Source organism: Malaclemys terrapin, chromosome 3, assembly GCF_027887155.1.
Source record: "Malaclemys terrapin pileata isolate rMalTer1 chromosome 3, rMalTer1.hap1, whole genome shotgun sequence".
Classification (NCBI taxonomy): Eukaryota; Metazoa; Chordata; order Testudines; family Emydidae; genus Malaclemys; species Malaclemys terrapin.
In genome coordinates this window covers 107,234,094-107,258,664 of record NC_071507.1, presented here as the reverse complement: position 1 = coordinate 107,258,664, position 24,571 = coordinate 107,234,094, and the positions used below count along the sequence as shown (strand labels likewise).

Sequence of the window (24,571 nt, the reverse complement as noted above, 5' to 3'; positions counted from 1 at the left end):
AGGGAGATGAAAGCACAACAGGGAAGAAAGGAAAGGAGGTGAGGAAAAAGAGGATGAGGGTAAAAGGAAGAGAAAAACTATAGAAAAAATGGAATGGAGAAGAATTATGCTGAGGAGCTGATGTAAGATAGAAAAGGAATAAAGAAATGAGAAAAGGAAAGAAAAAGCAAGTAAAGTCACAATCTTAAGGTTATTAAACGTATTCATTTATATACTTATATTTCGGTTTGGGTATAAACCTAAGAGTAATAAGGGAAGGGGAGATTTGGGAATTCAAGGATTAGGATTAGAAAAGCAGAAGGGAGAGTGATGGTGCAATTGAAGATGGGAGGAAGGAGAAAATGGGCTTTGCAAAGTGGAGAGTCAGGCAAATAGGTTGGGAGACCTGCTTATAAATGGGACAGGGGAAACTAAGGAGCCTGGGAAATAGAGTGAGCGATTCCGTTAATCAAATCCAAGTTCTCAACTTGACCCAAAGCTTTATTTCAGGTACTATGATGTCATTGCTAGAAGAGGAAGCACCACAATGACATTTTATCAAACACATGACAATATTGCCACAACATGAGACATTACTATCACTGATGCAACACCATCATGTGAATAGAAGCATCAAGATGATGAATCATAGCATCAAATACTCACGGAGCCTCAGTCATAAAACCCAAAGCTGTATTTAAATTGATCATCAAACTTCCCTCAAATAGGCAAAAATCCATGAAAAAGTGAAGCAGTTCAAAACATAGTAGGATGAAACTATTTCATTAATTTATTGAAGGAAAAGAAGCTTCAACAACCTCTATCGTGGAAAAATTTTCAAAGTGCTTATGCAGTTGAGTGTTCTCTTAAATAATACATGCAACCACCACTTTGTGATCTATGTACTTTTAAAGACTGATGTGTTAGAATGCCTGTCTCAATACCGCAAATTAAGTAAAATGCAATAGAAAATGTGCAGTTCCATCTGTTATGGTTTAATTATGTGAATGCATTACAAAATGTGAAATTTCTTCTGTTATGGTTTAACTATGTGAATTTCAGTTAAATATTCTTTGTAATCTTCCAGTCAAGAGGGATACTAAACCTCTTTTGTACAGCAAGCTCTCTTTGGGAAACTTACATTTATTAAGGAACTCTCAAAATTAGTGTGCCCATTCCAAATTATAGCTACACAAATTTAGTCAGCATGGCTGAAATATTCATCCTCATTTGCTTACATTTGTTCTGGTTTCTTTCATGAATTCATGCACGGACAGAAAATGGTAATATTGTCTTTAGTTAGTGGAGCAGAGAAGCAGTTTGTCAGAAATGAACAAACCATATTTTTCCAGGATAATCCCTGTAAAATATTCACCAACCCCAAGAAAGGCAACCAGAACTCTATAAGCAATTCACAACTGCCAATAACCATCCATTTGTTTTAATAAACTTTTTTAAAGAAGAAAAGATCACATTTTATATCAAGGTTCCATTTACAGAGTTTATAAAGGATTAATAAAGTATTTATAAAATGTTTTAATAAATGCTTAACTGATTGTTATGGAGTCCAACAAATTGCTTATAACCTTCTAGAACACTGAAGTGCATTAATGGCTATAAGCACATGCTACTCATCTCTGTAGTGCACTTATTTTAAAACTATTTATTAACCCTTTGTAAGCCATTTATAAATGGAAACTTAACATCAAGAGTGACTAAAGAAAGCTAATAAAGAATCTTTCATAGGTATTATTAAACTTTGCAATTCTCCTGATCCTAAACATCATACTATTGTGCTTTCAGTATTCCAGATCATACTAGTGTAAAAGAAAACACTGTAGTACAGAGACTCAGTGTTGGGGTTTTTTGTTTGTTTCTAGTTCAGAACTACATGTGTAACAGCTGCAAAGCAATGATAAGCTTGTAAAGCAACACTAATATTTTGGCTAACCACTCTGTCTAGCTACAGGCGCCGCCACTCGGCTTCCTACAGACTAAACTGTCCATTGTATGGCCTTCTCCAACCTGTCTATGCATGTAAAACACAAATCTTATTAACTAACCCTCCAAGAAGTGCTCCTTGTTTGCCAGGATGCTTCTCTAGCCTTCCAGCAGGACTCTCTTCAGATCTCACATCTTACATAATCAATAATGACCTTTCCATGACTCCACTAGAGTAAAACTCCATTAAGAAGGCAGGCTCCATTCAAATAATGGTAGCTTTTTGAACAGAACAAAGCCTTCCCCCATTCTAATTACTTGCATCACTTCTATAATGTTCCCAACTATTTTTAAATGAAGTACTGCATGAGAAATTAAACCTCTCTCAGAACACTGAGCATTCAAACCCAGCTGGATGACAAGCAGCTACTTCAGAGTTAAGGACTGCTATACAAAACAGCACCACCACTAAAAGGGAAGCATATACAGTTCCACTTTAGGGTCACTAGAGAAGAGAAAGGGATAGTGACAACCCTGACAAAACTTCTGATGATTTCAAAAAGAAAATGGACCACCAGCTGCCTATCCTGAATTTACTTTAGCCTCTGGATACGGGAGTAGTCTTCCAGAGTTTACCTCCCTGTTGCCCCAAGAAATGGACAACACAGGAACTCAAAGTGTGGCTGTTGTTCAATTGACGGTGCATGCATGGTCAACTCCAAACTGCTTTTTTTATATGAAGAATATTTTTAATTGTGATTTTTGTTAGGCACTTAAAAAACAAAACTATTCCTACAATCCTTTTAGGACTGTTGAGGGATGGAGAGCTTTATCACTTACATCTACTTTTTCTCTCTCTTTTTTAGAAACTTTTACTCAGAGCAACGAGTTTTACCACTTCCCATGCAGAACCACAGACTATAAAAGGTGCCATAGGAAACACTAGAGAGGGAGGGTGATTTTCTGTCCGTACTGAAGTAAATGAAAAAAAGATTTCACCCAGAGTCGCTGGTTATTATGAATGTGTGTGTGTCACTGGTCATATTTTAAACTCTATTTCACAGATTCCCCAGCAGTACTGGCAGGATTTTGAAAGACTCAAGGAGTTACATGTTAGAGTCAACCTCCAACTCACAGATTATAAATTGCTCCAGGTAAATAGCTAAAAGTAGTTATTGCCACCTGATGGATATTCAGTGGCCTGTGTGAAATTATAGTCTCAGTGCAGTCCCCCATGAGTTGACACCATATTACAAAACCACTATCACGATTGGAATTAATTGCCTTTAGATAGCATGTTGGATGGACAGTATAGAAAATCCTATGACAGACAGAACTGCCAACTTTCTTGGCAATTTTAGCAGAAGAACACCACAAAATGCACATGAACACATTCTGATTTCTAAAATGATCCCTCCACAGCAGAGTTGTACACACTGATGAGCTGTGCAGGGCAGTTTGTTCTGCTGGTTCTTGTGATGTCCTTTTTCTGATTCAGACACCTAACATGCTGCTAAATTTTTCCTATCAAATGAATGAGTTTTACTATGGAAGAAAGCTGACATCCCAGACAATGCTCTCATAGCACAACTACACTCTCCTTTTATTCCTGATATATTTCTAACACTAAATCTTCCATTAACTTTCTTTTTTAAATACATAAAAGAAGGAATAGGAGATTCTACTGTTGCAATGTATGACACTTAGACAGCTATTAGTCACTCACTATTAAAGATTCAGCTCTCTGAACTCCGAATTTATTTTCAGAACTGTTTTCTTTAATTTGTTTGGCCTTTAGTCTGTGAAAGGAAAGACTACTACTCTACAACTCCTAATTTAATCTGACCCTCCTAATTTTGCTCAATCGTATTATTTTAAAGCAATCACAAAAATGTGCAAATTCTGCCTTCTAATATGTGTATAGGCATCCCACTTAAGGCAATGGAAGCTGCATGTGCAATGGAGGGAAATTAGCCTGAAATTATTATTTTCCCCATAAATTATGTTCTCATTGTTTAAGCTATTTCCTTTCAATGAATAACCAATTATAGTTTTTAGTGACTTGTCTCATAATTCCATTTAGAAAATTTATTTTTAAATAAACTAGCCTCCAGAAAGATTAGCGTTAGCATTCTATGAAGCGGATGTTTAAATAATCTGACTAGTTGATATCTCTGTACTATTCATAGTGAAAGGATTTGTTAAACTCACAACGTGAGAGGCCTTCTTCTGAAAGTAATTATGAGTCAAACAAGAAGCCAAGATGGTTAGTTTTGCAGAGGGTACACTAAAAACTCTGTAAAATATATATAAAAAAGAAGTAAACTTGCTACAGGTGCACCAGTCTGAAAGAAGAACTGGTAAAGTATCTTGAGGTATGAAGCTTGGTTTACCTTGGAACTTCAAATCCCATAGCTTGTTTCTTTCCAGACACAGTCATTTTGGTAACTTTCGGCACAATTTTAGAATCGATTCTGGTTGACTGGGAATCTCTTGGTTTTCCTAGCAGCAGAAAAATTAAAGTGTGAACTTAAAATTGGAACTAACATTGATGGAATAATAGATTTAACAAGTTACACTCCTAATGTAATCCATTTTTTGGCAGCCCAGAAAGTGTGAATTTCACACTTAAAGCAAAATAAAAACATTTTCATCTTATATCTACCCATGGGACTACATAAACAAATGTATTTCCAGTGAAAGGCTCTATTGTTTCTCCACTGATTTAGAGGTAGATGGTGTCATTCAAAAGTTACAATTTATTTTATAGAGTTTTTCGAGAAGATTGAGGGTATCTTCCCAGAGAAAATGAGGAATGAAAAAGAGGTTTTGTTGCCGATTCACTGGCTGGCTGAGTGGAGTTGATTTGTTCTTGTTGAATGGATGTATCTTTTTTAATGCTGCTGGGTGTGTTATGCTATAGTAAGATTAAATTTGAGAGTTTCAGGTCACATATTTTTACTATTATTTAAAACTAACAAACCAGACCAAGCATATAATAAGGTTTTACTTTGAATTATGTGAACTGGTATTCCAGCGGTCTTGCAAAACCTAAAAAATGTTCAATCAAATTCCTTTGAAGGCTGTACAAAAGGGTCATTGACCTCTGAAAGAGAAGAATTCACATTCCTAGCAACCTTCTTCTTAAGTCATGGCTCTGAGATGCAGTCATATTGTCCAATAAACCAGCAATTCTAATTTTCAACACCAAAAGAACACTTCTTTCTTGATGAATAAGTATTTTAATTGTTCTGCCTGACTATAGTAAGATGGGTTAAGAGTCATTTGATCCTACCACTCAATGGTTACTTTTTATTGTATTTTAAGCACAACAGCTATATCTTCAAAACCACACAATCAAATTGCTATACAGGTTATATATAATTGTGGTCAAGGCTCTTAAAGTTATGTTTCAGGTGAGGAAACAGAATACCACAGACAGTTCTTTAATAGAGAGCAAGACAAAAGAGCATGTGCATTTTTTTAAGATCCCACAGCTGGTCACAATATTCAATATTTAATGAGTTTATCTTCATCTCTCTTTGCTCAATTTTCCCCACCTGTAATATGGGGATAATGATGCTCACTTTTATTTGTAAAGCATTTGGAGATCTATGGGTGAAAAGTGCTTATAAGAGCTAAGTATGAGTAATACAAGGATTAATACATATATATCTGTGCTGAGAAAAACTGCACATTTTTAGATTTAAAAATATTTATTCAAATATGAAAAATAATAATTGGTTTTGATCAAACACACACGCATCCAAAGTGGGTGTAAATAAGGGATAAAATAAAATAACGAAATGCAAGAAAATAAAGGAGTGATAGACATGAAAAGCATTATACATTATATAAAACATTATACACAAATAGGATGCAGCTAGTAATACATAAGTTACACAACTGTCTAAAATAAATGGTGGGGATTGAAAACTTCTCACTTTTCATGGGTCACGGATCACTGGTTGAAAAAGTATTTGTTTGGTTTTAAAGCACTTACACGGGTCAACTAAAGACTAAAGTGAGAGCTATTCAACCTGAAAAATTACATCATTCTTATTACTATTTTGCTTTTTCTCTTCCCACTTTAGTTCTGACATCTCTCTAGCAGCCATATCTCAAAATGCTTATTTAATTTCATTTTATTATTTCTTGACCCCATTAATGCCTTAAAAGTTAAAATTTAAATCCTAAAAAAAAAATCTGATTCTAGAATCTGTAATTATATTTCTTTTTGTGGCTCACAGAAAACTAGTATCCAGCCCCAGGGAAAAGTTTTAACATAAGAATGGCCATACTGGATCAGATCAATGGTCCATCTATCCCAGTATCATGTCTTCCAGCAGTGGCCAGTGCCAGATGCTTCAGAGGAATGCACAGAACGGGGCAATTTATCGAGTGATCCATCACCTGTCATCCAGTCCCAGGTTTTGGCACTCAGAGGTTTAGGGACACCCAGAGCATGGGGTTGCGTCCCTGATCATCTTAGTTAATGACCATTAATGGACCTATGGTCTATGAACTTATCGAATTCTTTTTTTGAACCCAGTTATACTTTGGGCCTTCACAACATCCCCTGGCAACAAGTTCCACAGGTTGACTGTGCATTATATGAAGGAAGTACTTCCTTATGTTTGCTTTAAAATTGTTGACTTATTGATTTCATTGGGTGATTCCTGGTTCTTGTATTCAGTGAAAGAATAAATAACACTTCCTTATTCACTTTCTCCACAACATTAATGATTTTATAGATCTCTATCCCCCGTTGTCTCTTTTCTAAGATGAACCATTCCAGTCTTTTTAATTTCCCCTCTTGTGGAAGTGGTTACATACCCCTAACAATTTCTGTTGCCCTTCTCTGTACTTTTTCCAATTCTAGAAGAACTTTTTTCAGATGGGGTGACCAGAACTGCACACAGTACTGAAGTTGTGGGAGTACCATGGATTTATATACTGGCATTATATTTTCCCCTTATTATCTATCCCTTTACTAATGGTTCCTAACATTCTATTAGATTTTTTTTTGACTGCTGTTACAGATTGTGATCTTTTCAGAGAACTGTTCACAATGACTCCAAGATCTTTAAGTGCTAGCAGCTAATTTAGATTACATCATTTTGTATGTAATAGTTGGAATTATGTAAATTACTGTGCATTTATCAACATTGAATTTCATCTGCCATTTTGTTCCCGAGCCACCAGTTTTGTAAGATCCTGCTGTAACTCTTAGTATAGTTAAGTCCAAACTGGACTGCAGAGTCATTTTTATCCTCCGCAAACTATGCCACCTCACTGTTTACCCCTTTTTCCAGATCATTAATTAAAAAAATTGAACTGCACGTGTCCCAGCACAAATCCTCTAAGGACTCTGTTATTTACCTCTCTCTTCTGTGAAAACTGACCATTTATTTCTACCCTTTGTTTTCTTTCTTTTAACCGGTTACTGATCCATGAGAAGATCTTCTCTCTTTTCCCATGACAGGCTTACTTTACTTAAAAGCCTTTGGTTAGGAACCTTGTCAAAGGCTTTCTGAAAGTCCAAGTATGCTATATCCACTGAATCACCCTTGTCCACATGTTTGTTGACTCCCTCAAAGAATTCTAATAGACTGGTTAGGCGTGATTTCCTTTGACTCTTCCCCATCACAGTGTGTTCATCTATATAGTATAGAACAGAATTATCAATTTCCCTGGTACTGAAGTTAGGCTTACTGGCCTGCAATTGACAGTATCACCTCTGGAGCCATTTTTTAAAAATAGATATTACATTAGCTATCCTCCAGTCATCTGGTACAGAGGCTGATTAAGCAATAGATTACATACCACAGTTAGTAGTACTGAAATTTCATATCTCAGTTTCTTCAGAACTCTTGGGTGAATACCATCTGGTCCTGGTGACTTTTTAATTGTTTAATTTACCAATTTCTTCTAAGATGTGTGCGTCATGCACCTTTCCGGACCAGCCTGCATTAATGTCCATGAAACGTCCACGGTGATCCACAAGCGCCTGGAGAACCATTGAGAAATATCCCTTGTGTGACGTTATGAGTGTAATATAATATCTCACTGAAAGAGGACAGGGCCAGAAAGAGTTAATTAACTCACAGACTGACCTGACCCATGGCTGAACTTTAGAGACTGGTTAGGAAGATATGTAAATGAATAGAGCTTTGAAATGCAAGTCTGCATTGTTAGAGATAGAAGGGTAGATGTTTGCTCAGGTCTTGTGATGTAAGCAAACAAGTCTTGTCTATTGCTATAGCTTTGATTCTAAGATTAAAAAAAAGGATTAACAACATTTAGGAAGACACTTGAGTAAATTAGTATTATTACCTCTAGGTCTCTTTGAAGGTTGTGGTAACCTGTATCTGAACTGTTTAATGGATAAATTACCCTGTTGTAATTGCCAGGATGTTTGGGAGAAGGAGAGTTAAGCCTATTGTTTTCTCAAGCCAAAAGGCTGCTGGAAATGTATAAGAACCTTGGGACACGATCCTACTTCATCTCAGATCTGCTTTGGGTTTCAAGAGGGGGAAACCTTAAGCCAAAAGGATTGAGATCCCAGTCACTGACTGGAGTCACCCTGAATATGGACATTGGACTATAACCGATGGACTATTTCTAAAAGGACTTTTGACAACTACAAACTCATCTCTGCTGTGTATCTGAACCTCAAGAATTGAATTCAAGTCTGTATGTATATTGATCTTTTAACCAACACTCACTCTCTTTTCTTTTTTAATAAATTTTAGCTTAGTTAATAAGAATTGGCTATAAGCGTGTATTTTGGGTAAAATCTAAGTTATAATTGGACCTGGGTATGTGGCTGATCCTTTGAGATTGGAAGAACCTTTTCTTTTATATGATGAGCTAAGATTTTCAGTAATCATCATCATATCTGACGTGTGTGTCTGGACGGAGGCCTGAGGCTGGGTACTTTAAGGGAACTGTGTTGTTTGGACGTCTAAATAACCAGTGAGGTACTATAGAAGCTGTTTTGGTAAACTAAGTATTGGAATATCCACCAGCCTTTGGGGTTTGTCTGCCCCGTTTTGTTTGCAGTTCACCCTAATTGAGTGACCTCTTTGCTCTGCCTGAGCAGTTTAAAGGCTCTGCTACACAGAGAATTTGGACTAGGGTGACCAGACAGGAGGTGGGGGGTAATAGGAGCCTATACAAGAAAAAGACCCAAAAATCAGGACTGTCCCTATAAAATCGGGACATCTGGTCACCCTAATTTGGACTAATATTTACATTCTACTTGTTTCAGTGGCAACTGGAAGCTGCAGTTACATCCCCTCAAACTGTTAACATCACTATACACAACAACACTGTAGATAAAGGGTAAATTTTTCAAAAGCACGTAAGTAATTTAGGAGTTTATGTTCAGTTTTCAAAAGTGTCTTAAACTCCTAAGTGCTTACAGCCAATGAGACGTAGACTCCTAAGTGTCTAAGTCAGTTTTGAAAGCGAGACAGGTGCTTCTGTAAATTTTACATTAATCTATATTCCCTTTATTTTACTTTTACATATGTGGGACTTCGATTTTCTACTTTTAGCAACTGTGTGTAAATGTAATGCCCTTACAGAGTGTAACACTGACTATCTTGAAGACTGAAGACTAGTTTAATCACAGAACAGAGCCAGCAGCAATGCAACCTTCCTCAAACATTCAGCATGTCTCTCTCAACCCTAACCTGGAAGGACATCCTCTAAGAAGGAGAGTATGATTCAGTTTCAATGCCCATTCAGTCCTTGGACACTCTGCTGAGATTACCAAAAATCAGTGGCAGTCATGATAGTAGCTGTGGACATCTGTGCACTGAAAACTCAGCATCCATTTCATAGATTCATATGATCATAGATTCACATATTCACAAATTCTAAGGTCAGAAGGGACCTCTAGTCTGACCTCCTGAAGGCCATAGAACTTCCCCAAAATAATTCGAAGCACGTATTGTATTGAAAAAAAATCTATTCTTGATTTGAAAATTGTGATTGTCAAATATATTCATCAGAATCCTCCTGCCAGGAAATGAATTTAGATTCATATAAAGTACATATGGAAGATGTGAAACTGATTATTAGAAAGGCTGCAGAGACCATGAGATATTTTCAGCGTAGACTAATTTCTCAGTATATTTTCTGTCTTTGTTAATAGCAAACATTTGCCATTAAATACTTATTTAAACCTAAAACTAGAAGCCCTGCATATGTACTTTCCCATTATCTTACAAATTACATTACTGTATCTCCAGTCTAGATAAATTATGCACTTCCAATCTTTAGAAGAAACATATACCAAAACCTAGCATTGATTACTCAGCACTAATGTTGAATTAAACATTCAACAATTCAGAGAATGCAGAGTTAATGTTGAAAACTGAGCCTTAATTCTGCCCATGCTTGTGACGTAAAATATTTCAGTATTACTATAAATGATTTGCCAAATATAATAAAACAGAATTTCTTACACATTTATAGAGAACACTACAGTACATGGTTTGGCGTCTCAACAAGTTCTACAAAACATGCCAAATCTGAAGAAATGATTTAGTAGCTTTTAATTTATGAATATTTAAAGTTAGTAAGGTCAAAAATATTAGTTCTTTTTTTAAAAAATCAATTCAATCATTGAGAAGCTATGAATCATTTCAGCTTTGAATCAGTCTCACTTGTAGGTTCTGAATGTGTCAGTTAAGTTAAAAGATGAGGAAGGAGAGTCTTGTTCTTAAGGAATGGAATTGAGAACTAGATATTTTGGCTTCCATTCACAAAAACATAAGAATGGTCATACTGGGCAAAGGCACTGGCTTCCTCTAGGCCCTGGGAGTGGTCAACCCTCCGCTCCACCCCAGGCCCCACCCGCTCCCTTTCCCCAAACTATCACCCTCGCCCCGCCCCACTCCACCCCTTCTCCTAAGACCCCGCCCTGCTTCCTCCTGCCTCTGCTCCACCCTGCCCCGTTCCGCCCGGTCCCACGAACGCAGCGCCTCCTGCGCATCGCGGAATAGCTGATTGCAGCGAGCAGAAGGTGCTAGGAGGGAGGGCGAGTCGTTGATCGGCGGGGCTGCGGGCAGATTGGAGGCGCTAGAGGCAGAGGAGGGAGCTGGCTGCTGGTGGGTGCTAAGCACCCACTAATTTTTTTCCATGGGTGACACCAATGGTCCAAAGAGCCCAATATCCTTTCATCTGAGAGTGGTCAATGCCAGATGCTTCAAAGGGAATGAACAGAACAGAGCAATCATCAAGTCATTCATCCTCCATCATCTAGTCCCAGCACATGGCAGTCAGAGGCCTAGGGACACCCAGAGCATGGGGCTGCATCCCTAACCATCTTGGCTAATAAACAGTGATGGACCTATCCTCCATGCACTTATCTAATTCTTTTTTTAAACCAGTTATAGTTTTGCCCTCCACAACATCCCCAGGCAATAATCTCCGCAGGTTGACTGTGCACTGCATGAAGTAGTACTTCTTTTTGTTTGTTTTAAACCTGCTGCCAATTAATTTTAGTGGGTGACCCCTGGTTCTTGTGTTATGTGAGGGGGTAAATAACACTTCCTTATTAACTTTCTCCATTCACCATTCCTTGCTCTGTCTCAGACTTTCTATATGACCATGAGCAAGTAGTCATTTACACTTAGTCTAACTGTACTGTGGCAACAGCCACCAATGATGTAAGTACTACCAGACTGTGCTCAAGCTCTGTGTAACATAAATCTGCTCCAGGTATGATTTTACAGCATCAAGAAAAAAAGCTTTACCCTTGACTACATTAGTGGTGCTGTACTGTTTGTAATAAGTCATTTTTTCTAGTACAGAAGCACCCTTTCTCTACTTAATATTTCCCCATCTGTAAAGTGACTATGATGATAACCAAGGGCCATGTCCATTAAATCCATCCCTTGTCACAGAATGATGCTCCAGAATCCATGCTATCATTTAAAAAAAGTTTCTATGCCATTACTATTGTAAAAACCTTCCAAACACGAGCATTGTGCAAGATAATGAACGCAGAGATGTCAGCCTGAGTCTAGTCTGTGTTTCACTTGTGTGCAGTGTGAACTGCACCCATTCATCTCAATGGGAAGTTTATAGGGACATCTATTCATGAAAATTTCAGTATCAATAGAGTTAATTATTTCACTGTTAATCATTATAACACCCAGCTCATGTGCATATCCAACAGCTTTCTCTGGGTCATAAATCTCCACTGTTCCTTACCCAACTGTAAGGACCTCCAGCTTCTTGACAACTTCCATAATATAATTATGCATTTTCCAATCAAAACTCTGCAGCACAAGGAAAATTAAAAAAGAGATAATATAAAATTAAATGTTATAACAAATTAAGAAGTGGGGAATATTATATTGATTTTTCATTTTTTGTTTTCATATTTAATTAAATCAAACACTCAATTTAATATATTTGAAGCTGACACAAAATCTCCAGTCTGCTGTACTAGAATGCTGCCGAACTCAGGAATCTTACTGCACAATTTAGATCAAGATTGCCATGGGACCTTCAATGGCAATTACCTCATTTACAGGGATGCATTAAGGCCCACCTAAGAGTTTGTAAAATGCTCTATAACCATGGTCACCAAACGGTCAATAATGATCAACTGGTCAATCCTGGAGAGATTCCGAATCGATCGCAATCTCCAGCCGCGGCTGCGTAGAGGGGTCACTGGGGCGGGGAATGGGTTCTCCATGCACTGCTCCTGCCTGCAAGGACAACCCCCACAGCTCCCATTGGCCAGGAATGGGGAGCTGTGGCCAATGGGAGCTGTGGGGGAGGTGCCTGCAGAGAAGGGTAGCATGTGTAGCCACATGCCCCACCCCAGTGGCCGCAGGGGCGCGTTGGCCCCTTCCAGGAGTGGTGTGGCCACATGGTGCACTACTGGCTGGCTGGGGGATGGGAGGTGGCCCGGCTCATGATGGGGAGAAGGTGCCGATGTGCTTGAGTGGGGCCGGGTCAGGCAGGGAGCCTGCACCCCAACCCTCAGCCCCTTCCTGGAGCTAGCACCCCATGCCCTGCACCCTGAACCCCCTCCTGCAGCCCAATCCCCTGCCCCAGCCCTGCCCCCCTCCCAGAGCCAGCACCCATACCCCTCCTGCACCTCAACACTCTGCCCCAGCCTGGAGACCCCTCCTGCACCCAAACTCCCTCCCGAAGTTTGCACCCGTCACCCCCTCCTGCACCCCAACCCCCTGCCCCAGTTTCATCCCAGAGCCCACTCCCACACTCCGAACCCCTCGCCCCAACCCAGAGCCCGCACCCCCTCCCAAACCCCAAACCCCTGGCTCAGCCCAGTGGAAGTGAGTGAGGGTGGGGGAGAATGAGCGACGGGGGGGAGAGGATGGAGTGAGCAGAGTGGGGCAGATCTTGGGTTGCACTTACATTCAAAAAGTGATCTCGTGCATAAAAAGGTTGTAGACCACTGCTCTATAAGTACAAGGTATTAAGGCCAGTCAGCAATCTTGAAATATAGCTCAAAAGTTCAGGATTCTCAACCATGTGCTCTTTATGCCTCGTGACTCAGAATTAGGAGATCACTACTACCTCATCCTCAAATTTTACAATGTCCCTTCCAAACTTCCTAAAGTATTTGAAAGGTTTGCTGAACTTAAATCTTTAAAAGTTTACATTCCTCTGAAATATGTTTTACAATGTCCTCATCACTAGAAGGCACTACTGACCAAGAAAGAAAACTTAAAAGCAAAGTCCACTGCACGTGAAAAACAAGTACCAGTTGGAACAAATAGGATGCGGTTTTCAGACAAATATACAGAGTAGTAAAGGACTCTAGGAAAGGAAAACTTAAAACACGAAACAGAACAGATTTTTCTATATTTGCCAAGAGGCATCAGCAGCTCTTTAAGGAGTGATAACACAAACAGCAAAGATACACCAACTAGCTCAAATTTCACACTATAAATATATTAATGTAAAATTCTGCTTTGCAAAGAAAGCTGTTTTTCTACAATTAACTTATACAAACTCAAAACTAAGCAATTTTTAGTAAAATAGTCAAAACATTGCAACCGAATGCAACATTTATGAGTAAAGTACTTGCAACATACAGTTGATGCTACTGAACATCTGTAACTGAAAACTTTAAAATTTTAAACAGGGAGGGGGGAAAAGGCAGGGTAAGTCAGTCCCACAATATTGAGATTCACCTACTCACAAGACATTATTGAAAACAATTCCTCAAATAAGAACACTGAGTTTTGTTTTTCTTTTTAAAAGAAAGGTTATTTCCTAAATACAAACCACAGACAGGGGTTTACCAGGTAACTTAGGCTTGTTACCAACTATTATCTTCTCTGTAAGGTTTCAATCAGTGAATATATGAAAATATTTTTTAAAAATTTTCAATGAAACTACCAGTGGGCATTTTCAGTGAAAAATGTTAAAAATATAACTCTATGCTTGTGCCTGAATATAGGGATATTTAATTTCAAGAGTGGTAAGGTTCTGTTTCAGAAGGTGATACAGGAGGGCACTGAAAACAAATTCCTGTATATCATTAGGATTAGTTTGAATTATCAGAACACACAGCATCCAATTTGATTTCCCCACATTAGTTCCAGCAACAACTTAGGTCTTGAATAGTTCATTACTGTGTAGTATTATAGGCAGAGTCAATAGCATCCCTTACTATCAAAGTTGCCCAACACTTCCAAGTACATGACCCTGTTTTCAGTTGCTTATGACTTTGCCAAATTTCAGTTGTTTAGGCAAAAACTTTCTATGTCAGGTGTCTGCCTCAAAATGAATTTTTTAAAAAAATTTTCAGCCAAAATGATTCAGTTATAAGGCTAGTGAAAAATACATTTTGCCCATGTTAAAAAAAATCCTGGCAACCTTTTTCTTTAAAAAGTTTAGTACTGACATGCTTTGGGGACTTGAAATTTGGCAGAGAGATTGGTTTTGTGTCCAGGACTAGCTTTTTGCTGTGAAAATCCACCCAAATTTGGCCCAAGTTCTAAGCTTTTGAAAAACTACAGTTGGCACATGCTCAGTGTAGACAGACTTTAGCAGCAAAATTCCCCAGATTCCATCTGCACCGAGCATGCCCCAACCCGAAGCTGTAACTGTTGCTCTGAGGAGCTGTGTGTCGCACCGTACCGGGTCCAGGCCAATGTTCCCTCTAATTTTTTACATCCATGTGCGGAATGATTTTTGTAATGTGCACCAATATGGAGTTGATTTATGGTGGGGGTGGGGCTGAGGGGTTTGGAATGTGGGAGGGGGCTCAGAGCTGGGGCAGAGGATTCGGGTGCAAGGGGGGGAGAGGACTCTGTCTGGGGGTGCAGGCTCTGGGGTGGGGCCAGGGATGAGGAGTTTGGGGTGCAGGAAGGGGCTCAGGGCTAGGGCAGAGGGTTGAGGTGTGGGGGTGAGGGCTCTGGCTGGGGCTAAGGGTGCAGGCTGCCCTGGGGAGAGAGAGGACTCCCCTCATCCCTCTCTTGCCACAGCAGCCTGGAGCCAGGGGGAGAGGCGCCTCCCCAGCCAGGGCACCTCCAGGGCTGGGGCCAGGGGAGATCACCTCTCCCTGGCTGCGGCAGCTCCGGGGCCAGGGCCGAACGCCTCTCCCCACCCGCGCACCCACACAGCTTATAGGGAACTTAGGTTCAGCCACCTGAACTGAGAGTGGGCAGATTGTCTTTCCTGTGCTCTCAATGACCCCCTTGCTGGGCTCACACACTGTGGAGGAGGAAACTGCCCAATTCAAATGCAGAGGGGACAAGAGGTACACCTGCAGGAGGGAGTAAATTAGGACAAAGTCTTGGGTGGGGTGAGGGAACTGGGAATGGAGGTTGGCGGGAGGGAGAGGAAAACAAATAGTTATAGGGGGAAGACTGACACTGAGAACCAGTGGGGTGCAGGAAGGAGGAGTGGAGGAGAGGTAGACAGATCTGATGAGAAGTTAGGATGCAGGGGGAGAACTGAGCCTGACTGGGCAAAGAGATTGGGACTAGGAACTGGAGGGAGTGAAGAGGGGGAGGGGGGATTCATTAAGATTGGATGTAGTAGTACTGGGGACTAGTAGTAGGGCTAGAGAGGCGACTGGAGGCGAGGGTGGGGGAAGACAGAGACTGGATGAGGAGCTGGGATTGTGGGAGAACTGGCCAGGCAAGGAGATAGAAAACAAGGGGCTGGGGGAAGACTGGAACTGGGATGGGAAGTATGGAGGGGTGAGCCTAATAGGGCAAGAAGACTGGGATGAGAAATCTGAGAAGTAGAGACTGGAACTGACCAAGTGAAGAGAAAGGACTGGCATGAGGACCCAAGGGTAGGGAAGAGACAGGACTGGGACAGAGTCAGCTTGGAGGGAATGGGGCTGAGGGGTCACACCTGAGGGAAGTCGGTAGAAGAGTCTGTGTAATCAGACATGCCCCTCCACCGCCTGGAGTGGAATCCAGGATTTCAGAGTCTCACCATTCCTCTGCTGTCAGCAAACATCTGTGACACCTACTGGCAAATTCCGTGTTTCATCCCCCTCTAGTGCTGGTCCCCACATAGGATGACAGCTTACCACTGCTATCAGTTACTCTATTAGCTCAAGCAGCAGAGGCCTGTATGATAAACCTAAAAATTCCAACCCTGTCAGTGACCCAAATGGGTGTCAAGATAATGCCACATAATGAAATTTTTATTTTTTCAGTTTGATTTTTTTAAAAACCTAGGAAATTGCATTTAAAAACTATATTAAAAATCATTATTAAAGGTTGTAATGTCAAATATTCAAAAGTTAGTAAATGCCAGAACTAAGGTTGCCTAGGCAACCTTAATTTGGCTCCTTTGTGCATATGCATTATGATACAGTCTTTAATATACATGATCACATACCATTTTGTCCACAGGACTCTTGCCTCATTCCGTACACAGACTGTATGGTGCTCTTTTAAGCAGCTATTCATATTTTTTTGCATCCTTGTTCAATGTGTCGCTTCATGCCTAATTTCTGTGCATTGTTCATGCTCTGAAGACAGAATTATTCATTTCCTCAGAGGCTTTTTCTATGGTGCTCAGCACAATAGTATCCAAATACTTCACAAATATGAATAGATTTATTTTCCACAACAAGCCTGTGAAGTGAAGGAGTATGATTATTCCCATTTTACAGATGGGGAACTGTGGCACAAAGATTAATGTAAAAAGTATCCAGAAATTTTCGGTGCCCAATTTGAGATACCTAGCACCTGATTTTTCAGAGTACTTAGCATTATACAGCACTTTTTATGTTCAAAGCACAGCTCCCATTGACTTCAGTTGTGAGTGCTCAGTGCTTCTACAAATCAGACTGCAGGGTCTCAAGACAGACACCCAGAATATGAAGAACACAAAATTAGTGATCAGCTGGGAAAAGTCTGGTTTAAGTGACTGCTTAGCACCACATGGGAACTTTGCACCTGAGAAAGGGATAGAGCAATCTTCTCTGAGATCCTTCCTGTCCCAAAAACAAAGACAGTAGGCAGAAGATTTTGGAAGTGAAACACTGGCTAGGTAAGTGGTGTAGGGTTTTGATTTGGAAAACATTGGTCCACCTTCTATAGGGAGAAGGGGCTATATAGTTTGGACGGCTTCCAGACTCAATAGATGGTGGAATCAATTTCCTTGGGGACAGGCTGGCAAGAGAAGTCAGGAGAAGATGTGAGCATTCAGCACAAAATCAAGGATGAGAGAACAAAATTAATCAAGGAACCAAAGGACACAAAAAGAAGTAATTCTTGCATTGCCTATGCACCAATGCTAGGAGATTGGATAACAATCAAAAGGAATTGGGATTGCTCATTTAGGAGCGTGAATTTGATCTAGTTGGTATTACTGAAACATGATAGGAGGACTGCCATGACTGGAATGTTAAAATCACTGGCTATAACCCATTTTGAAAAGATCAAGTGAGCAAAAGGGGAGGTGGAGTGGCATTAGATGTCAATAATAAAATTAGACAGATAGATAGGATAGGATTCTTTTTGTTCCTGTTATCTAGCTAACAATGATATTGGTTCATTACTAGATGGAAATGGTAGAATTATCAACAAAAATACAGAAATGGCGCAAGTGTTCAATAAATATTTCTGTTCTGTATTTGGGAGAAAAATAGATGAGATAGTCATATCATAGTCTAACACTCTTTCAATTCCACTAGTATCTCAGGAGGATGTTAAACAGCAGCTACTAAAGTTAGACATTCTTAAATCTGCAGGCCCAGATTACTTGCATCCAAGAGTTTTAAAACAGCTGGTTGTGGAGCTTGCTAGACCATTAATGCTGCTTTTCAATAAGCCTTGAAGCACTGGGAAAGTTCCAGAATACTAAAAGAAAGCTAACGTGCCAATATTTAAAAAGAGTAAACAGGATGATCTGGGTAATTTATAGGCGTGTCAGCCTGACACTGATCCTGAACAAGATAACAGAGAGGCTGATATGGGACTCGATTAATAAAGAATTAAAGGAGGGTAATGTATTTAATGACAATCAACAGGTGTTTATGGAAAATAGATCCTGTCAAACTAACTTGATATCTTTTTTTGATGAGATTACCAGTTTGGTTGATAAAGGTAATAGTGCTGATGTAATATAGACTTCTGTAAGACTCATAGACTTTAAGGTCAGAAGGGACATTTGACTTGGTACTGCATGATATTTTGATTAAAAAAACTAGAAAAATACAAAATTAACCTGGCATGCATTATATGAATTACTGGCTAACTGACAGGTCTTGAAATGTATATATAAACGGGGAATCATCATCAAATGGCTGTGTTTCTAGTGGGATCCCACAGGGATCGATTACTATACCTATGTTATTTAACATTTTTATTAATGACCAGGAAGAAAACATAAAATCATCACTAACAGTTTGCGACTAACCAATATTGGGGCATGGTAAATAATGAAGAGGACAGGTCACTGATTCAGCTTAATCTGGATCACTTGGAAGATGCAAGAAAACGTCTTGTGTCTCAATATGGCTAAATGTAAATGTATACATCTAAGAACAAAGAAGGTAGACCACACCTACAGAATGGGAGACTCTATCCTAGGAAGCAGGAACACTGAAAAAGATTTGGTAGTTGTGATGGATAATCACCTGAACATGAGCTCCCAGTGTGGTGTGGTGTCCAAAAGGGCAAAAGCTATCCTTGAATGTATAAACAGGGAAACCTCAGGCAGGAGTAAAGTGGATATTTTACTTCTTTATTTGGCACTGGTGCAACAGCTGCTGGAATACTGTGTCCAATTCTGGTGTCCACAATTCAGGAAGGATGTTGATAAATTGGAGTGTGTTCAGAGAAGCTTGAGAATAATTAAAGGATTAAGAAATAAGCCTCATAGTAATAGGCTCAAAAAGCTCAATCTATTCATTTAACAAAGAGAAGATTAAGGGGTGACTTGATTACAGTTTGTAAATACCTACATGGGGAAAAATATTTAATAATGGGCTCTTCAATTTAGCAGAGAAAGATGTAGCATGATTCAATTACTAGAATTTGACCAAATTCCGACTGGAAATAAGGCATACATTTTTAACAGTGAGAGTAATTAACCATTTGAATAATTTATCAAGGGTCATACTGGATTCTTTTCTTTTCTAAGAGGCATGTTCTAGGAATTATTTTGGGGAAATTCTATGGCGTGTTATATAGGAGGTTAAAGCAGATAATCAAAATTGTCCCTTCTGGCCTTGGAATCCAATCCTCCCAGGTAGCATTCAACTGCCTTAACCATACCACCACTCTTTCTTTTCCTGCAATCCCCTGCCTCACTCACTACACACCTTCCAACTTCTGCAATAAATTAAGCAGGATCCTACAGATAATAATCTCCTTTCACCGCCCAATTCTGGTTCATCCCGAGAGCAGGTCCATCCTGTGCACTGAACGAGGCAGGCATCCTGTGGCAAAAAGTAGTATGAGCTCATGTAAGTACAGACTGTATTATAATGCATATAGCACAAGAGGGAAAAATTCTGTGACTTAATTTTGGCATTTCCTAACTTTTGAATGCTTGACTTTGCAACATTAATAGTGCTCTTTTAGCACAGTTTTTGTGTGATTAATATGCAAGTACCTTAGAAGCTCATTAAACTGGACTATATTTCAGTCACATATATGGAGCATCTATATACCATACATGCAAATAGGAATAAGTGGGCTGCTATTTCTCATTCACATCCAATATAGTATAAGAAAAGCACTGCTGTTAAGAGTATAATACTTGTTTCCAGATTTCCGGTTTCATCAAAGCAGCACTGAAGTATACAACAACAACAAAGATCTGCTTTGGATGGGGCACACACATTTCAGTTTCCCTAGAGTATGCACGCATATCAGCTGCCTTATCAGATGTTTCTGCCTTGCAGAATCCTAAAGGTCCAGTAGTGAGTGATGTGTCAGCCAAAAGAATTATTTTTTCACTTGTCAATTTTCTAACAAGAAAGTTCCACTGGAATTTCTGGTGACAAATCACTGTAGTCAATGGACTAAAATCCAGTAATTAACATGATCACAAGGCAATACAGATTATTCTGTACCTATGGAAAGTCATGATTTGTGGGATACATGCTTCTTTGCTAATCTGTCTAGTTAGGCTCAACAAGATCCTTTCTCAATCTATAACTCCCTGCATTTTATCTGAAGTCATAATTTGTTATAAACAATCATTTGTGCATTAAAAATTTGCACTCCGTACATTTCTATAACAGAACACCACAATATCTGATTCTCACACAGACATACAACCACGAATCGTTAGTGGTGTTTTCTTATTCAACGTATTTTAGTTAAATGACTGTAATATGGCTTTCATTGAGATTTAGAAAAAACTCAGCCCAATATTTCTGAAGTTTAACTCTGACCATAAATGGGCACATAAAGAACAGAGTCAGCATTATATGTGGGATAGCCCTAAAAAGGTATATCCATTAGCCAGTAACCTAAATTGAAAAGAACGGTATACAGTCGATGCAAATTAACAGAATTTCTGTTGAGACTTTGGCCCAATATGAGTGTGTAAAACTGAAAGTACAATATGTACAAACCAGGTACATTAAATGTAATTTCACTTCCAAAAATAATGCAGTTAGTAATGTCAGGTTTGATCTAAAACTTACATTACAGCACCAGAGGATGGTGCTATTAGTCTGTGTGTTGACAAAGTATTTTAGAAACAAAGATGTTAGTGTTTTATGCATATATAGGTATACCACTTATGTATATTTTTATTATTTGGATTACAGTAGCACCCAAATATGCAAGGCGCTGTGCAAATATAAGAACTGTCCTGACCCAAAGCTTATACTTATGCACCAGAATTACCTGCAGCTGATCCCAAGAAACAGCAGTTAAATTACTCAAATATATTTAAAGTGTGAAAGGTAGTGAAATAGGATAATATTGGAATGAAGGTTATTTACTAAACAAAAAGCAAGATTACCTCAAATCTGCTCTTCAATTTATCTAACATTATTCAATAAACACCTGCCAGAAATGTAACATAGAAGTGGCATATCAATCCAAGTTGTAAGATATTAAGTATGGTAACTAAAGTTACATGATCATGTCCCAAAGAGCTAAGGAAAAGAAGATAATCAGCACATAACTGATTTTTAAATTCCCAATCTGGAGACACCCTAACATATAACTGGTTTTAATATTTTACCTGATTTCCTTTAGGCCTTGTGAAGTTGCAGAACTTCCACTCTGTTAGTACCCTAGTGTGCACTCTACTGGTGAAATTACAACCACCTCAACCATGAATGGTCAAAGAGCTGACCTATCTGGGGGAAATGAGTGATGTTCTCTTAGTGTTACTTTCATCTTTGCTTTCCACTTTCTCTTATTTATTTTTACTACTTTGCAAAACCAGGTCATTGTGTATGAAAACTGCACTTACTTGATCCTCCACCACACTCCTCCCATAATTCAAAAGGTGCCATAGAGGTTGCAATGTCACTAGCAGAGTGCATGTTGAGTAGGGTTACCATATTTAAAAAATAAAAAAAGAGGACACTCCAAGGGCCCTAGCCCCGCCCCTTTCCCACCCCGGCCCCGCCCCAACTCCGCCCTTTCCCCACCCCTTCCCCAAAGTCCCCGCCCTAACTCCCCCTCCTCCCTCCCAGCCACGTGAAAAGGGCTGCCCGAGTGCTACTGGCTTTACGGTTTGCCGGGCAGCCTCCAGACCCTGAGCCCCCGGCCGGCGCTTCCCCAGCACAGCTGGAGCCCGGGAGGGGAAGCGCCCAGCCGGGGGCTCAGGGTCTGGAGGCTGCCCGGCAAACCATGAAGCCGGTAGCACTCGGGCTTCGGGCAGCCACCATGCCTCCAGACCCTGCGCCCCCGGCCGGGCACTTCTCCTCCCCGGCTCCAGCTGCTCTGCTCCTCCCCGGACTCAGACTTCGGCTCTGTTTAAGAGCCAAGCTGCCCGAGCCAGCGCTACCAGCTTCAGGCAGCCCCCATGCCTCCGGACCCTAGCCGCCGGCCGGGCACTTCTCCTCCCCGGCTCCAGCTGCTCTACTCTGGTGGCGCAGGGTCCGGAGGCACGGGGGCTGCCCGAAGCCGGTAGCGCTGGCTCGGGCAGCTTGGCTCTTAAACAGAGCCGAAATCTGAGTCTGGGGAGGAGCAGAGCAGCCGCGGGAGAGGAAGTGCCCGGCCGGTATTTTTCCCAGACATGTTCAGCTTTTTGGCAATTCCCCCCGGACGGGGGTTTGATTGCCGAAAAGCTGGACATGTGCGGGAAAAAACGGACGTATGGTAACCCTAATGTTGAGGCATCTCACAGACTGGAAGACTTCAGAGAACTAAAAAAATAATCCAATTATATATTGAAAACTCTTCAATTTTTTTTTTTTTTAAAATAGAGTATTTTCAGGCTAGTATTGTCAGATATTGTCTCAAAAAAGATAACGGCTAAAAATCGAAGTAAAGTAGCACAAACATTAAGGTTCAAGCAGCAATATTCATTTGGTGTCTTGCACACTTTCTTGGTAAGTTTAAAAAGTAATATTTTAAGACACACATTTAATCAGAAAAACCATGAATAACACTGGTGCAATGCAACTAGCTTAATCATTAGTGTTAATTTTTGCATTTCCTATTTGTGATTTTAATTGTGCAACTTTAACACTGAATTTACAGTGTTTTCCCGATTAAGTTGCTTAGGGTATTCTTCTAAAAAATTAAGCAAATCTAAAGCTACCTGGCTTACCAACTTTACAAATGGCTAACAACATTCTGGACTCTGGAAAGCATTGGTGAGAAGTGTTGCAATAGTGAAGATGAGAGGAAATGAAACATGGCTAAGGATTTCATTTAAGAGAAAACTGAAGCTGCTAATGTAAAATGACTATGGTTTGCAGACAGGTGAAATGGTAGGAAGAAGAGAAACACAAGTTCAGGAAGTGTACCCTGTGGATCTCCTCAGAGAAGGGGTCATTCTCAAAGACTACAAAAGAGAAATAAACAGAAAAAGAACTATGTCATAAGAACATAAGAGTGGGCAGATTGGGTCAGACCAACAGTCCATCTAGCCTGGAATCCTGTCTTCCTACAGTGGCCAGTACCAGACACTTCAGAGGGAGTGAATAGAACAGGCAATTTATCAAGTGATCCATTCCCTGTCTTCCTGTCCCAAATTCTAGCAGCCAGAGGTTTAGGGACACGTAGACCATGGGGTTACATCCTTGCTCATCTTGGCTAACAGCCATTGATGGCCCTATACTCCATTAACTTCTTTGTTGTATCCTGTTATGCTTTTGGCCTTCACAAAATGCCCTGGCAGTGAGTTCCACAGATTGACTGTGTGTTGTACAAAGCAGTACTTACTTTGTTTTAAACCTGCTGCCTATTAATATTATTGGGTTACTCCTGGTTCTTGTATTACGTTAAAGGGTAAATAACACTTCCTTATTCACTTTCTACATAACATTCATGATTTTATAGAGCTCTATCATATCCCTCCCCCAGACGTCTCTTTTAAGATGAACAGTCCCAGTCTTTTTAAATCTATCCATGCATGAAAGCTGTTCCACCTCCCTAGTAATTTTTGTTGTCCTTCCTTGTACTTTTCCCAGTTCTAATATAACTTTTTACAGATGGGGTGACTGGGGGGGAAGGATAGCTCAGTGGTTTGGCCTGCTAAACCTAGGGTTGTGAGTTCAATCCTTGAGGGGGCCATTTAAGGATCTGGGGCAAAAAAATCTGTCATTCAAGGTGTGGGTGTACCATTGTTTTATGTAGTGGCATTATGATCTTTTCTGTCTTATTATCTATCCCTTTCCTAATGGTTCCTAACATTCTGTTAGCTTTTTTGACTGCCACTACACATTGAGCATATGTTTTTAGAGAACTATCCACAATGACTCCAGGATCTTTCTTGAGTTGTAACAGCTAATCTAGACCCCATCATTTTGTGTGTATAGTTGAGATTATGTTTTCAAATGTGCTTTACTTGGTCTTTATCAACACTGAATTTCATCTGCCATTTTCTTGCCCAGTTACCCAGTTTTGTGAGATCCCACTATAACTCTTTGCACTCCGCTTTGGACTTAACTATACCGAGTCATTTTTATCATCTGCAAACTTTGCCACCTCACTGTTTATCCCCTTTTCCAGATCATTTATGAAGATGTTGA

The 24,571-nt window shown here is 39.9% G+C and overlaps 1 protein-coding gene across 2 annotated transcripts in view; it reads right to left on the bottom strand.

Annotated features, from left to right (window-relative positions):
- Window positions 1-24,571, bottom strand: part of HBS1L (HBS1 like translational GTPase) — a 104,517-nt gene that overhangs the window by 32,270 nt on the left and 47,676 nt on the right. For both annotated transcript variants that reach the window (XM_054021916.1, XM_054021917.1), the window contains one exon: window positions 4,314-4,422. In XM_054021916.1, coding sequence (XP_053877891.1) covers window positions 4,314-4,422 — 109 coding nt within the window. The remainder of the gene's footprint in view (window positions 1-4,313; window positions 4,423-24,571) is intronic.